Below are 16,456 nucleotides of genomic sequence, written 5' to 3'. Positions count from 1 at the left end.
AACTGCTCCTAGCTATGTAATAATTACTAATGACAGTATCTTATATATGTAAGCTTAGTCATGCTTTTCAAACTGTTTTCATGGAGGTTATCCCTTTTAATCCCAGCAAGAATCCTGTGAGGTCTGAAGACCAGACATTCTTTGTCTCAATTTACAGATAAGGACACTGAAGAAAAGAGATACTAAAAGGCTGCTCTAAAGCAGTATGGAAAGTTAGTAACAGAGCCAAGGCAAAATCCCAAATCACTTAACTCCTAATCCAGGGGTCTTCATGATGTCAAGCAAAGAGTGAGACTGAAGGTAAGTATTAATGTGGATTCCCTAAAGGAAGCTTGCCCTCTTGTTTGTTCTTAACCACTAAAGAAACAAATGCCCCAGGAGGAGAGATTATGGTTAGAATGGACATCTCCGTTCTAAACAGCATTTTAAAGGGTCTACAGCATCCTGGGCACTGGGCAAAGACCTCCTACCTCCCAAGTCAAAGAATAATTGAAGAGTCCTAGGTATATAGCACACCAAAACTCGTAGACAGCAAACATTTTGCTTCTATAAAATCCTCCCAAGTAAAATTCTGTTTTATAACTCAGCACAGCCATATATAGAGATTCATTTTATTATTATAAATGATAATAACTTATTATAAAATAATATAAATGACTGTAATGACTCATTAATAGGCAGTGACAGATGTTGATGAGGTGCTTTATCCCTAATACTCAGAGTAGTCTTGAAAGGTACACTTTCACTTTGGGGCAAATGGGAGTCAGAGAGACTAGATAACTCGGATAAGACCACACAGCTTCTAACTGGTAGAGCTGAGACTGGAATAAGATTCCAAAGTGGATGCTCATCCCATTAACCTGTGCTGCCTTCCACTAGGAAAACTAACATGGATTCAATGGCATCTATCCTTACAGAATCCCTACAGAAACACAGGTCTTGCAGGCACATGTTTGAAAGACAACTAAAGCACTCCTAATAGAGCCCCTCTTTAGAAGCCCTGGGCTGTGCACTTTAGAAGTGATCCTCTTTTCATTAAGAGCCATCAGAGCAGCGAGGCTCAGTTCAGAAGACAGTCCCCAACAAGACTGGCTCAAACCCCCGCCAAGAGAGAGATGTGAGCCAGGAGCCATGGATAGAGGTCTTACAAGACTCTCGCCACCGCCAACACACCTCCCTCGGAGCCTGCACATCCACAAACTCCTCAAAGATCCTATGGGCCTTGGAGACCAGTTTTGCAGTTGATCTGGTCTTCTTGAACTCCTCACAGGCCAGCCAGAATTCTAGGTTCTCCTCGCTGAACTCGGTCTTCAAAAAGGCGCGGAAGGCGGCCACCCCATCTGTGGGTGTGGGGAAGGTGAAAAGGAAGAGAGATAGGAAGAGGCATAAGCTCACAGACTGTAGATGAAAGAGAGAAAGGTAGTAATAATGTGAGACTGGCCCTGATTGTCCAACCCCCACTGCTCCTCCACATCCTCTTGGAGACTCTACCTCTTAAACACACCGGTATCCCCGGAGGCAGGCTCTGCTTCCTACTCAAGGATCAGAGTGATATTAGGGAGAAATGTTTAGGAAGCCACAGTAATAATGACTGTGGGAAACCCTGGTCACTGCTCATTAGCCCTCAGTGGTCACTGTCTGTCCCCTAATGCAGAGTCAGCTGTCCCGAGTCTACTGGTGAGCCCATGTTTCTAATGAGGCCAAAGTGATATTCGTAATGCATTCTGTACCCTAATCCAAGTCAACCACCCTAAAAAAACAATCTTTTACAAGACAAACTATGGGAGGGTGTGAATGCCTCAGGGCAAATCCTTCACTACTACCAGAAGAACTTCTGAAAGTAAACACCCTACTGAAATTCAGTCGCTGAAGCCATTCTATTGCCTGTAAAAGATTCCTAGCCTCTTTTAAAACCTTTTGAGGCCCCATGTTTTAATGGTTCATCCCATGGATACTTTATTTTAAAAGATCCTGCTTACCAAATTACGTGTTTTAATTAAGATTAACTATAATTTTCTCCCAATGACTTAATGATGAACACACCTTTTCATTTTTTAAAATCAATGTCATGCGGGGCGCCTGGGTGGCTCAGTCGGTTGAGTGTCCGACTTCGGCTCAGGTCATGATCTCACAGTCCGTGAGTTCGAGCCCCGCGTCAGGCTCTGTGCTGACAGCTCAGAGCCTGGAGCCTGCTTCAGATTCTGTGTCTCCCTGTCTCTCTGCCCCTCCCCTGCTCATACTCTGTCTCTGTCTCAAAAATAAATAAAAACATTTAAAAAATAAATAAAATAAAATAAAATAAAATAAAACCAATGTCATGCATGTTGCCAAAACAGAGCAACGTGCTCTGATTCTAATCAGAATAAGATGAGCAGAATAAGATTACCACATAGATTTGGAAAACAACATTCATTGATTGCCTATATACTCAGCTAATGTTTTTATATTAAAATATATTTTATGAATTATCTTAACCCTCAATATACTCTTCACTATTCAAATAAGAGCTACAGCTTTCTACAAACTGTCCTCAGGGGATGGGCAGACATAGCCTAGAATAAAGTGACTGCATTGGTTAAAAATGACTCTGAGGGCACCTGGGTGGCTCAGTTGGTTAAGCGTCTGACTCTCAATTTCAGCTCAGGTCATGATCTTACCATTGCGAGATCGAGCTCCGAGTCAGACTTTGCACTGGGTGTGGAGCCTGCTTGGGATTCTCACTCTCTCTCCCTCTGCCCCTCTCCCACTCTCTCTCTCTAATCAAAGAAAAAAAAAAAAAAGACTCTGGCTACAATGTTTTCTTTCTTTTCTAAAATTTGTCAAAAGGACAATACGTTAACAGTTCTTAATTCTAAGGGATGGAATCACCTGAATATCTGAGGCCCACCAATGTGCACCAGGACAATGTGTTGCCCAGGATCATGGATTGGTGGTGCCATGCTGTTGCCATATTTAAATGTTTGTTTTTTCTTTTGTGAAACATTTTCATTTCTCCTAATTAAAGTTATTGGGTATCTTTGTCTTTAAAATGGATGTTATGGGGCACCTGGGTGGCTCCATCAGATGAGCACCTGATTTCAGCTCGGGCCATAACCTCCAGGTTCATGAGTTTGAGCCCTGCATCAGGCTCTGTGCTAACAGCTCAGAGCCTGGAGCCTTCCCAGGCCTCAGATTCTGTATCTCCCTCTCTCTCTGCCCCTCTCCCACTTGTGTTCTCTCTCTCTCTCAAAAATAAATAAACATACATTAAAAAAAATAGATGTTATAATTCCCTCATTAGAACAACAGTCATAAAAACCAAGCCTTTACTTGCAAGGGGCAGGAAATTGGGGTAGAAAAGGGTTTTGATGCAATTCCCAAAGCCAAGCTTTAAATCAAAAAGAAATCTAAGTTTGGAGGCCTGAGTTTCACGTGTTTATCAAAAGCAGAGTAGCCATGAAATTTACCATCTAAGCCAGGACGTTTTTGAGAACGAAGAGGGGCATGCCTATTAATTACACAGAGACAATGGGCATAAACCATGACCACCACAGGCAAAAACCAGGACATACGGTCACCTTAAGACAAGACACATGGTCCTCTAAGACAAGGAGTATGGAGAAAGCAGAATATGATGTAAGGTTGTTGTCCATCAGGGAGGATGTAAATAAAATTGCTCCTGTGCCAAGGAAGGAAGAGGGGGGTAACATAGGTTAGACTCCTATGAAAGGTTGGCTCAGGGCCCCACTCACCCTCATTCCTACATTGGGTTTAAAACCTTGAAGAGGGAGTAGAAATCCAAGATAAAATGAGAATCAAAGACAGCATGAAACACTAACGTGGCAATGATTAGGCAGAGAGATGGCTAGAGAATCACTCATTCAATGATTTCTTTTATAAACTACTAATGCACAAAACACTTACATCAGAAAACAGGTCATAAAATCCCTGCCCATAAAAACCCTTGTGGATGCTCTTTTTTCCATACCTTGTCTCCTCCAAGTTCTTACGAAGGTAATCCAGAAGTTTCCACAGGCTCTGAGGAACTCAGACCTGAGAGTTAGCCTGCCTGCCTGCCAGGAGATTGCCATTGCTTGCAGAAGAGGTACCTGTAGCAGGGGCTAGAGGCAGAGGTGGGGTAGAATACCATTTGGAGCTGTGGAAGCCTCCAAGGAGATTCAGTGCCCATGAGAGCCAAGGCAGAGCTGGCTCAGCAAGGTGGTCTCTAAGCAGTGGATGGACACTATCAGTGGATGCAAGGAGGACCTAAAGACCCCAGGCCAAAGGCTTCTCTGGCTGCTTTTCCACTGTGGGCAGGGCGTGGGAAGGAAAGGGCAGGGAGAGAATGCTAAAACACTGCATTTATCTAAAACAGTAAATTCAGGGGCACCTGGGTGGCTCAGTCGGTTAACCACCCGACCTTCAACTCAGGTCATGATCTCACGGCTCATGAGTTCGAGCCCCGCGTTGGGCTCCGTGCTGACAGCTCAGAGCCTAGAGCCTGCTTTGGATTTTGTGTCTCCCTCTCTCTCTGCCTTACTCCCCCCCTCCCTCACTCTCTCTCTCTCTCAAAAATAAATAAACATTAAAAAAACATTAAAAGAGTAAATTCAAAGTGACTTGGAAGAGTTACTTGGACGAGCCTGTTGTTTTTAAATCAGAAGAGACTAAATAAATACCTTGAATGGCAAAGCTGAAAGTTTGCTGTTAATGTTACATTTCGTGTTATTTTCCATTGAACAAAAACAAGCGCTTGCGAGCAACCTGAATCAAGTTACAGATAAAGAAAGAACATTACCTTTCTGCCTTCAACGATGGCATTGGTGAAGAGAGCCCTGCTCGGGAAACCATCCATGCTAGACAAGATGCAGACATTATCTCCTTTCATCAAAGTCTCAACTGTGTTGGGCGTTTGTGCAGATTAAAAAAGAGAGAGCACCTGCAAAGTGCCCTCGGGAATATTGCTGAACTTTTCTCAATTGTATAGAGCAAGAAGCTTGGAGGAGGGGCTTGACAGAGTTCACACAGGTAATACTATGTAGCATTAAAAATATAAGGTATACTAATTCCCAATCCAACACAGCAATAATGCCACCTCCACCCATCCATTCACTCATTCGCACACACCCATTATGGGACCCAGGCATTCTGCGAGGGGCTAAAAAACAGGCACAACGAAGCCCTCAGAACTTACAGTGAGAGGCTATTTGAGCCAAGAAAACATAATTTGGTAATTACGGTATACATGAAGAGTGGTATGACAGGGAAAGCAGAGGTTGCCGGGAAAGTACCCAGAAGGGGTGCCTGAGCCAGACCTAAGGAGGAAAGGCAAGATGTGCAGGAGGGAGAAGCTTCTAAGCTGAGATGTGAAGTTGAAGAGCCAGAAGCTAAGTGAAAGAAGGGAAGAGAAGGTGGAGAAGAGTCTGGCAGGAAGGGGGAGCCACACAAGTGAAGGCCTAGAATTAAGAGTGTTCGAGTAATTAGAAATAGTTCAAGAAGATTAGTGTTTAACAATAATAATAATAATAATAATAATAATAATAACAGCAACAATAATAATAATGTTAACAATTATTGGGGTGCCTGGGTGGCTCAGTCAGTTAAGCGTCCGACTTGATTTTGGCCCAGGTCATGATCTCATGGTTCGGGAGTTCAAGCCCGGAGTTGGGTTCTGTACTGACAGCACAGAGTCTGTGGGGATTTTCTCTCTCTCTCTCCTTCTCTCTCTCTCTCTCTCTCTCTCTCTCTCTGCCCCTCCCCTGCTCTCACTCTCTCTCCAAATAAAAAAACATTAAAAAAAATAATGTAAACAATTATTGAGCCCACTCATAAGATACATCAAGAGGTCTGTGAAAGAGCCTGAGAGATAGAAGGATAACACAGCACTGCAAAAAGCCAGGGAAGCGAACGTTTCAAGGAGGAGGAAGCGGCCACGTGTCCAGCACTACCCAGAGGTCAAGCTAGCTACGGGCTGAGATGTGGCTGTTGGATTCGGTGGTGAGATTCAGCAACCATGGGAGGGAGCAGCTTTAGTGGTGTAACGGGGATCCTGGGCACACTGTGGTGAACGTGATGGTGAATGAGAGGAGAGGAAGCAGAAAACAGTGAACTCAGTGTCTCTTGCAAGAAGGGGAGTAGAAAGATCAGATAGCTTTACTAGAAGGAAACAGGAGGTCAGGAAAAAATGCGGTTTTCTGTGTTTTTGCTTTTTGTTTTGTTAGTCTTGAGTATGTTTGATGTGGATCTAATCAGAAAAGACTGGTTGAATAGGAGGAGTTGAAATTAAAGGAAAGAGTCTAACTAATAAAATGTTCCCCCTAGGAAGGTAGAGAAGTAAGCCTGAGAACAGAATTATGATGGAGAGAAGAGGGCTGCGTGTGGATACCAGGAAGTTTCTAGTTTGGGTGCCAGAAAATGAAGGAAGGAGTTCCTGTCTGAGAAGGTGGTGGGACCTAGGCATGGTAGGGTTTTATTTTGATGTATTTATTTGGGATTTGGGGCAGGGAGTTTTATCTATTTACTACATGCCACACTTTTTGCTGGAGATTTTGCAAACACTAGCTCAATTTATTTTCACAACAATGCTGATCCACAGATAGTAGCACTCTCATTTTCCAAATGAAGACATAAGGCTTACTTACAGAAGTCGAAGCAATGTCCCAGTTACACAGCTGGCAAGAAAAGCCAAGTTTCCCTACCAGGTCCCTATGACTCCAAAGCAAGATCTTTCCAGATGTATTGCAGGCAGAAGGAAAAGAGCAAGGGAAGATAAAAGATTAAAGAAACAAAAGAATGTATCTGGTGAAGGAAAATTCTGGAGAAGGAGGGGGACCCAGAAGTAGAAGAACTTGTGCTCCTTAAAATCAGAAGTAGAGTAAAAGAAAGTAGAGTGGATGAAGACGGAAAGAATTGGTCAGGGAAGGGACATATCTGAGATACGTAAGTTTGAACAGCCTTGATCTTCGTTAATTTGCGGTGAAGTCCCTGTGAAGGTGGTCTGCCTCCATATGCTAGGTTTGCAGGATACGACATGAGTAAATCAAATGAAGTCACCACCTCACAGAACTCAAAAGCTAGTCTAGGGTCACAGATAGTGAGCAATAATTTAAGATAATTAATTGAATAATTATAAGTCCAGTGTGTGTGGTAGGGGTTTGGGAAGGGTTGACAACAGCTACTTTGGAAAAATGAATAGGAACATGATAAGAAACAGGCAAACACTTGTAAAGGCCTAGGTTCTAGTTCCTGGACAAGGTTACGATGCACCAAGAAGGAAGCAAGAACTTTTAGTTTGGGGATGTGCCTCTCAGTCAAAGAAAGGACCATCAGGTCCAGGTTGGTAAAGGAAGCTTAAACCCAGAGAACAGCAGGATTTAGGATCTAAACATTGGGACATAGGAAAAGGGGAGAAGGATAAACAGGAGGTTTAAAAAAAGTTGAAGTTAGAGGAGGAATCTTGAAAACAACCACCGCAGGCACTGATCGAGCACTTTGGGCCAGGCACTGCATTAAATGCTTTAGGTACCTCTGGCATACTTATAGCACAGGTCCTCATATTATTGCCATTTGTAGAGAAGTAAGTGAAGCTTAGAGAAGTTAAATAACTTGCCTGAGGTCACATGATTAATAAGTGGCATGGATACCAAATTATAAAGCAGGCATTCTTATGTGAGTCAGGAGTCCAGTCTCCAGCTCTGCATCATGGTGGGGCCCAAGCGATGCCTGCACCAGCAATGGCTGGGGGGAGGGGGGGTGGAGGGAGTGCTGTCTCAGCCCAAGACAAGGGGGCCATGAGTAACTCCATGGATGGTGAGGTTTCCAGGAATGATGGCAATAGATGAGATGGGGAGAAATCGAAAGAGTCCCTGTGGAAGGCGGAGTTGGATCTTGGGTAGAAGAACAACCTAGAGACAAGGATGGGCACTGGATTACATTAGAAGCCATGGAGATGGACTCAGGAGGAATGGGGATTTGAAGTAAATGTATGGCAAACTCATACCCAGCTCATGACTTCCTGTCAGCTTCACTGAGGCAGCCTACAGGACCTTTCTGGTCCCACCTGGGATGGGAGCACCACTGTCCCAGTTGGGAGCATCCCTTCTGATCAGAGTCAGGCCCATAATTAGCTCTATGACCTTGGACAACACATTCGACTTCCCTGGGTCTCAGCATCTTCATCTGTAAAGTGAGGGGTTGGATCTTATTAACTCTCCCTGGGGAAGAGTCTGCTCTGCGCTCCCTTTGCAAGTCAGGCCTGCATGAGACACAGCTCTTAGCTGATTGTTTTCTGTCCTCCTCCTTAGCAACATCATCACCACAATGCACTGAGGATTTACCCCGAACCAGTTCTACATTGTCCAGTCTACATATGTCAACTCACTCAATCTTCACACCAACCCTATTATCAAGGCAGAGGTTCTGGAGCCAGAGAGCCTGTCTGGGTCCGAATCTGTGCGACCTCAGAAAGTGTCCTCACATCTTGAAGCCCACATCATCTCATCTGTAAAATGGGAATAATGCTGGGACTTACTGCACCGGATTGTTCTGAGAACTGAATGAGGCGATCCACGTAAAAGTGCCCAACGCGCATTACAAGCAGTCAGTAAATGTTAGCTCGGACGGGAGTTTGTCTCACAAAGAGGGAAAGTGAGACTTGGAGAGTTTGGGTTCAATGTTTGGAGTCACATGGCCAGTAACAGGGGACAGTGGGTTCACACACATCTGTGTGACTTCAGAGACCACTCTGCCTGTGTCTCCTCTCGTGATCGCCAGAGAACCTCACGTCATCTCTTCCTTCAAAGGAGGGATGGACAATAACCCCAAATCAAGCTGTCGCACTGAAAGTACATCACAGTGGGGCAAATGTGACACCTAGCTTACAGAGCTGGAGATTCTCCCACAGGAGGACACCTGCCATCACCTTATCTGTGGTGACAATGGAGGACTAAACTCTCTTCTTCCCGCAGCACCTCCCTGAGCATCCTTCCCGAGACACAGAAGCATCACATAGAGCAGACTGGCACATTCCCCAACGGTGGCCTGGGGACACTGTAACAAAGCATGGCTGAGTGACCTTGTAAAGATGCCGAGCGCTTTCAGGCAGCCTCAACCCAAAAATGCGGTCATCTGCATTTCCAGGGCTGGTTTCAGACACAGTGGGAGGGGAACCAAAGCAAAATATGGCCTTTAAAATTTGTCAGGGATTTCAAAGGAAGAGCTTGAGGAGAGATGGGGAGGGTCCAGACCTGAGAAGCAGTAGCGTCTAGAGAACAGATTGTGGTAAAGAAAAAGCTCACAAAGCTCTGCACAGACTGTGCCTGCCCACAGCCCTCCTCCTCTGCTCCCCCACCCCTCTCCACCCTGATCTCTCACCACCCTCCATATTCCCAGGGCTGGCTCTGGAGGCAGGGGTGAGGGTCACTGTGCAAAGAAAAACTTCACCTGGGAACAATGGATGTGAGAAGGGGTGGGAGCCCCTCCCCCTCCCAGAGCAGATGGTGGGAGTGGGCTTTGTGTACAGACCACCTGGCCCACCTTTCCCACTTCTGGGACCCAGCAAAGGAACGGGATGGGACCAGAGCCAGAGCCATTCCTCCTCATCAGCTACATCCTTTCTTCCTCCTTCCATCCCCTCCCACCTCATCCCTGCAAACTCTCTGTCTGGTCCTCGCCTGACTCTTCAGCATCTTTTCCCAGCGTCTCTCCCTTTTCTTCTGTCCCTTGTTGCCCCTCCTCCCCTCTTCCCCCTTCCTTCTTTCCACCAGGACCCTCTCCTTCCCTTCTGCTTCTCCATAAACTGCAGTTGGTTAGAATGAAGGATGCCAGTTTATCTCTGAAAGGCTCATGAGCATTTATGGGCATCTCTCAGCATGACCTGCTTTGCATGAGCTGTGCTCCCCAGCCTGGGGCCCTGTGCATGCCAGACCCTGCTCCCTCCCAGATACCCAGGTCCTGGAGTTTCTGAGTCCCCACAGATCCCAAGTAGAAGGAAAGAGTGACTCCTTTCTGATCCCTGAAGCCATTCTGCCTGGGATTGTGCCCTGGCTCTGACACACACTAGCTAGGTGTGACCTTGGGCACTATGCTTAACCTCTCTGTGCTTCAGTTCCCTCATCTGTGAAATGCAGATCCTAACAGTACCTGCTCCATGGAGCTTTGGGGGTGAAGGGAGTTAGGACACGCAGGGCCCGACACTCAGGGAGTGCTCCATGCGAGTTAGTGACCATGAAGCCTGTATTTTGGGGGCTTAAGGTGCCATCATACAGAATAAACATGCCTAATGCCCCAAGACAAACCTGGTAACTTAAAGGTGGTGGGTGGTGAATAGTTCAGGAAGATGAGAGAGAAACAAAAGGATCTGTCTTTTTTTTTTTTTAATTTCATTTTTTTTTATTTCACTTTGGTTTTCTCTGTATGACATTCTAAGAAGTCAAGGCTCTATGAACATTACACATCTTTTTGAAATTAGTGTCTATCTAGTGCAGGAAGGGAGAGGCTCGTGTCCAGAATTCCTGGAACACTCAGCAGAATCTTGGCATCCCCCTGGGCATGCACAGAATCTCCAAGAACATACCCGTGGCCACACGTGCTGCCTGCTGCCGGCATCTTCCTCTTAGTTCTGTGATGCAGGGTGCTTACATAAGAACCGAAACTGGGTCACTATGAATGAGCGGTACAGCTGGTGCAGCGGGGAGGGTGGCTTAGGTAATAGTTCGACGTCCAGGAGCCCTGATTCAGCTGGCACGGGGTGGGCTGGAGCCCAGCTCAGTTCCCAGGCTTCGAAAAACCCAAGATCGCAAGAAATATTTTGGGGGTACCTCTCTGTTTACCAAAGTGCTATCCCAGACACCAGAGTTCTCTTGCATCCCTGATCAATAGGAAAAATAAACTGGTGAATGGGTTTCAATGTCAGAGGATAAGAAAGGCAAATTTATTTATAAAATCCAGGATGCATATACTAATGGTGAAGTCAAAAATCTCTTTGATGCAGAACTGAGTTCACTCCTTTGAAATCTGTGATGAGAACAGCGTTAGGATCAAAGTCTTTCTTTTGTGTTATCTCTAAAATAAAGGTTTTTAAACAAATAACTGGGGCTTAGCAAGGTTTAGGTAAAGAGATTATTTAGAGGACAAACTATTTCCAGTTACTGACATTTATTGGCAAGCAACTGGCATGCTAATTATACTTCAGCCTTGTGATTAACATAATTTTCTTCAATGATCTTCACTTTGTTAGTGTACGTATAGCAAAATGGTATGTTATAACAGTAGTAGGATTTGACAGGTGTTAGACTCTTCGAGCCAGAAAGGACATGAGAGATTAAGGCCTACATTGGACACAAAGAAATGGTGAGGCTCTAAGGTTGGATGGTTTCTTATTCCTAGGACGTGGTAGCAGAAGCCTAAGGACAGCCTGGGTCGTACAACTCCTATTCCAATGTTCTTTTCTATTTTATCAAGCAGAAGCTAGGTCAAGTAACAACAACGACAAAAACCAAGCTAGGGCCTGTATCCGCAACTAGTATAAGAAATTAGCAAGGAGTTTTCTATTGAAAGGGAAACAAAGAAAAATGTCCCTAATGGGTAAAAGCATTCACAAATGACTCCTTTAATACAAGGGAAGTGTTATAAAGCTCCAGGTACACCAATGCATCACCTAAAAGGTTCCCAAAATTAAATGTCCAGGAATATTTATCTAATTAGTTTGATACAGGAACACTGCAGGGAGTCTCAAAGAGGGACCACATCAGATTCGCCTGCTGGGTTGTTAAAAAACTACATCCCCAGGGGGGATTCTCTCACATACACTGAAGGGAAATTGGGAAGGGATGAGGAAAGGATACCCAAAGCTCATGACACGAAGGGGGTGAGGTATTATGGAATATGAATAAGCGCCCCCCCCCCCGCGATTCTAATACAGTCCCCATCCAACCCTCATGTTCAACCCCCAGCTGCCCATGGAAAGAAGCTGATGCCATCTCTAGCATACAGAAAGTGTGAAATCCGTTTCCTCGATGAATTTAATGTTGTGTTATCACGAAAATAATTAAAATAGTTCTCTTTTGTGGAGCCCTTCTACGTCATGTTATCATACTTAGCATTTCACAACTATAGCCACATTTAAATCTCAAACAACTATGCAAGGCAAGGCTTATCATTCCCCTTTTACAGATGAGGAAAGCGAGGTTTAGAGAAGTTGTGTAATTTGCCCAAGGTCACAGAGCCAGTAAGCGACAGAATGGATGTTGGAGGCCCATCCAATTACTTTTCATTCAAACCTTTTCCAGCAGACTTTGAATAGTTACCTTATCTATTCCCGGCACTCCTTCTATAAAGGCTAAATGCACCCACATTCCTGGGTGCAAGTAAAAATCATAACAATGTAGAGAGGTTGGCAAAGAGGAAGAGAAACTTCTTTTCCATCCATGTCTGCTTCACATACCTCTTTCTAACCCTTAGCCTCAGTTTATCCAGAAAACACACTTGCCATTTTGTTTATTTATGGCAAACACCGTCCACCATACCCGCTGCATAGGTAGCATCATACCATCAAAGGGTTGTGCTGCCTTAGAACTTTGGAAGGCTGTAACACAGTCTTCAGCGTGTTTCTTGGAAAGCACAGGCCACCTGTGTCACCAAGATGCTCCAGATTCATCGCTTTACGTACTTATGTTTTAGAGTGTTTCTCAAGATTTAGTGGGCATAAATATTACTGGAGGGCTTGAGGAAAAACAAATTACTGAGTCCCACCCCTAGAGATTCTGCCTCCGTCGGTCTGAGACCAAACCCCAGAATTTTCACTTCTTACAAGTACCCAGCAGCTGCTGGGGCTGCTTTCTTTGGATCACACTTTGAGTAACACTGTTCCAGAATTTTTTGGCTTGGAGAAGGATGTGGGGAGGGCTATGCAATGAATGGAAACCTGATACTTAAACTGTACATTCTAAAGCTAATGACCATTTGGATGAATAATTAAGGAATTTCATTAGCTCGTAATCTTAACGTTGTTGTTTGTTTTGGGTTTTCTGCTTGGTTGCTGTGTGACCAGATCAAGTCATTATATTTTTCTATATCTCAATCATTATCCCAAAGAGGCCAATTTTTAAAAACCAACAGCTTCCTTATTTATTGGTCTCCTTTTCTTAGAGGTGGATACTAACTCTGTGAATGCAAAAGAGCTTTCAATTATACTATTCCACTCGCCTGACATTCCCTGGGCCTGGTGGGGACAGGTCAGCACAGACCCTCCATGCTCTGGGCAAACAATGCAACAAAGCCAAGGACCAAATGATGCCCAGGGTGAGGTGTTCTGTCATCCAGGTATAGGATCAGGCTAAAAAAAGTGAGTGAGAGAAAGGGAAAGAAACCCTGTCTACACTTTCCTCTTAAAACTGGAATGAATCCAACTTTTATGTGAAAACACACACACACACACACACACACACACACAAAGGAAGGAGGGAGGAAGGAAGGAAGAAAGGAAGGAGGAAGATTCAGAGTTTGAACTGAATCAGAGTTCAGGACTGAGGGTCCCACTAAAAGTTGGACATGAACATCAGGAGGAAATCAAAGCACACAATTTTGTGCCTACTCTCCCGTAACCCGTCAGAAAAGAATTCTCCCACAAACTGGGAGTCTTTGCTGTCCTGGGTATGAAGTGCAGAGGCAGGAAGTCTTCTGGATGTGTACATGTACATGCACACACACATGCATACACACAAACCCTCCAAGGCAGTGTAAGGAGCACAGCTCACAGACACCAAGTCTAACTGTCCCTGGATGAGCAGGAAAAAGACGCCAAATTAGCCCACATTAGAAATCCTTCTTTGGCTGATCAAGTCACCAGCAATTTCATTTTTCATTTGTTAGTTGGGGGAAAAAAAAGAAGCCCTCAGCAAGTGGCTGTCCCCCAGACCTCCATGGTATCTCTTCAGCTTGGTCCTGCACTTGTAAGCAAATGTGATTGGAACTCAAACTGGTCCAAATATTTGCTTTCCAGATTTTTCTCTTTCTAAAGTTTAAAAAATGAAGTTTCTTTCTTCTTTTCCTGAGGTTTGAGCCTGAGAAGAGCTCCCCACATGGTGGGACCCTGTCGAGGAGGGAAGGCTTCGTAACCCAGGTGCTTCAGCCCCTCATTTGGTTGCCTGAACAATTTCAGCTTTGAAGCAGCTTTACGTAACCCTGCAGGCAGCGCTGACTCAAACCACCTGCCGTAGGTGTTTGGTTATGGCTCAGTCTCCGGGATTGCTACAGACAGCATCCTAGAACAAGAGGGTAGTCCTGGATCCAGTCTCTGAAACACCGTATTCCAGATCCTTCATTGTAGAGATGAAGAACCAGATTTTCCAAGAGATTGAGGGACTCCATCAAGGCTGCCCAGCTATTTAGAAGCAGAACCGGGTTAAAATCATTTGGACACAGGTCTGACTACCAGCTAATGTTCTAAACTTAATTGTGCAGAAGCATACTCTCCAATTAAGTGCAAACAATGCTCTAAACTAAAAACAGACCCGCTGCTGCCAGGTCAGTAAGGACTTCTAATACTGACAAAATGGAATTTAAGAGGAACACCCAGTATCAGGATTCTATCTGAAATCTTGAAACTCCCTAGCCTGTAGTCAGCACACTATTATTTCTTATGTCCACGTCTCAGAAGGCTGCATTCTCCACCAGGGAGGTCCTGTCCTGTCCACCCCCAACCAACTGCTTAGCACAGACTTCAAACATAATGAACACTTAGTACACCTTTATTGAAATAAATGAGTGCCCAAAACACTCAAGCAGAGCAGGGAAGGTAAAGATGCTCTATAAACTGAGAATGGGGGAAAAAAAGAATTATCTGAAATAGAAAACTCAGGGAGGACAGTTGCCTACATACAGAGGATTACCAGGGGGGTGGGTTCTAGACTAAAGCACATTGTTTCCGGAGCTCATTCGTGATTCTCCTTTCTTTACTTTTTAGGACATTTTGCTATCTTAATTGAAAGCCCTGCACACCTCTGATCAACCACTGTCCCTCCTGAGGGACCAGCACACATGCAATCCCTTTGGAAAAGCTTAATCAGCCCTAATTGAGTCACAGCATTAACCCAAATTAATTAGACTTTAAGAAAGTTGTCAACACCCTTCAAGGTAACCTGGGCTCCAACTCCTCCCTAGCCTTCACAGAGAGAAGGCTACGGAAATTCTGCCAGTGACCTGTGAATACAGGCCTCTTTCTTCTCAAAGATGTTCGCTTATTGGCTTTTTATTTCTATGCTAAACAGAAATAAAAACAGAACATCAGACTCCAGGAAGGATCACAGAACATCAAAGTCCAAAACAACCTATTTCTGTTGTGCCTTGACAAAGAAGCAATGTGGTGGCCCCTTAGTGGAATCCCCATCTCAGAAAGGAGTAACTGCCTTCCTGGAAACCAAATACATCCAGGATGGAAGGAGAACCAAGTGTCTGCAGTTCTAAAAGTCACTGAATCAAACAAATAAAAGTAAAACTTTTAATCTCCAGGTCTTGTCACTGCAGCAGTTCAAATATACCCTAAGATTACATCCGCTAATTTAATGACCATAAGCTTTGACTCTAATGGCTCAGCATTAATAACTGGCAGCCAAATTTGCAAACTTATTCTTAAGGCACATTTATTTTGCATTTGATAAATAAGCATCATTAAAAAAAATACCACCATATTCTTACACAACACCTTTAAGTAGAAAACCCCAATAAAGGTGTCTTCTTGTGAAGATTCTCATACCCAGGTGACAGGTAGCACACAGGTGTTTCTATCACCATTTCAGAATGAGGAAACAGCCTCAGGGACTTGAACTAAGTGAGTCAGTTATGAGGCTGAAATAGAAACCAAACTTCAAGATGACCTTGAAGTAAATCCAGCCAGAAAAGAAGGTGTAAATTAATAGTGACACTTGTTTAGCCTAATGTGACTCCAGAAAACAAGTCAAAAAAATAGCCTCATAAAAACCAGCCTTCCTGCCAAATTCAAAGTATTATTGAACATATGCTATTACCTTGGCAAATTTACCACAGAAGCTGGCTGTTTGGGGTACAGCCACATGTCACACACACTCTACCTATGCTGGCTTGTTTTCCTTCCTGACTGTAGTCCACAGAACACTCAAATGACTATGTGTCTCATGAAACTACTTGCTACAATATATGCTTAGTCTTAGATCTCACATTTCATTTTAAAATCTGTTCAAGAGCATTTGTTAACTAGTTTACTAGGATCAGGGGCATAGTTAGAGGGAACAGCCCATCCAGCAGACAGAAAAACCAGTTCTAAAGACATCTGAGGATTGGGGGACTCCATCAAGGCCACTCAATTACCTAGTAGCCGAGCTGGGTCAAAATCCAGAACACAGGTCTGAGTATCAGGCAATGCCCTTAACCTCCTCTTACAAAAATCAAGTTCCCCAATTAAGTGTAAACAAGACTCTAAGCTAAAAGCTACCCTTCTGTACCT

General features: G+C 44.3%; 1 protein-coding gene and 1 long non-coding RNA gene across 5 annotated transcripts in view; one reads left to right on the top strand and one right to left on the bottom strand.

Moving 5' to 3' along the window:
• The window catches only part of RGS8 (regulator of G protein signaling 8), a 34,738-nt gene that overhangs the window by 1,288 nt on the left and 16,994 nt on the right, over positions 1–16,456 (bottom strand). For all 4 annotated transcript variants that reach the window (XM_042925845.1, XM_042925846.1, XM_042925847.1 and 1 more), the window contains one exon: positions 1,174–1,340. In XM_042925845.1, the coding sequence (XP_042781779.1) occupies positions 1,174–1,340 (167 nt within the window). The remainder of the gene's footprint in view (positions 1–1,173; positions 1,341–16,456) is intronic.
• Positions 101–15,015, top strand: LOC122212139. Its single transcript, XR_006199026.1, has 3 exons — positions 101–300; positions 14,032–14,098; positions 14,942–15,015. It is a non-coding gene; the product is annotated as an uncharacterized LOC122212139 (long non-coding RNA).

The sequence above is a fragment of the Panthera leo genome, chromosome F3 (assembly GCF_018350215.1).
Source record: "Panthera leo isolate Ple1 chromosome F3, P.leo_Ple1_pat1.1, whole genome shotgun sequence".
NCBI lineage: Eukaryota > Metazoa > Chordata > Mammalia > Carnivora > Felidae > Panthera > Panthera leo.
The sequence above is the reverse complement of the archived record's forward strand: the minus strand, read 5'-3'. Positions and strand labels throughout refer to the sequence as shown.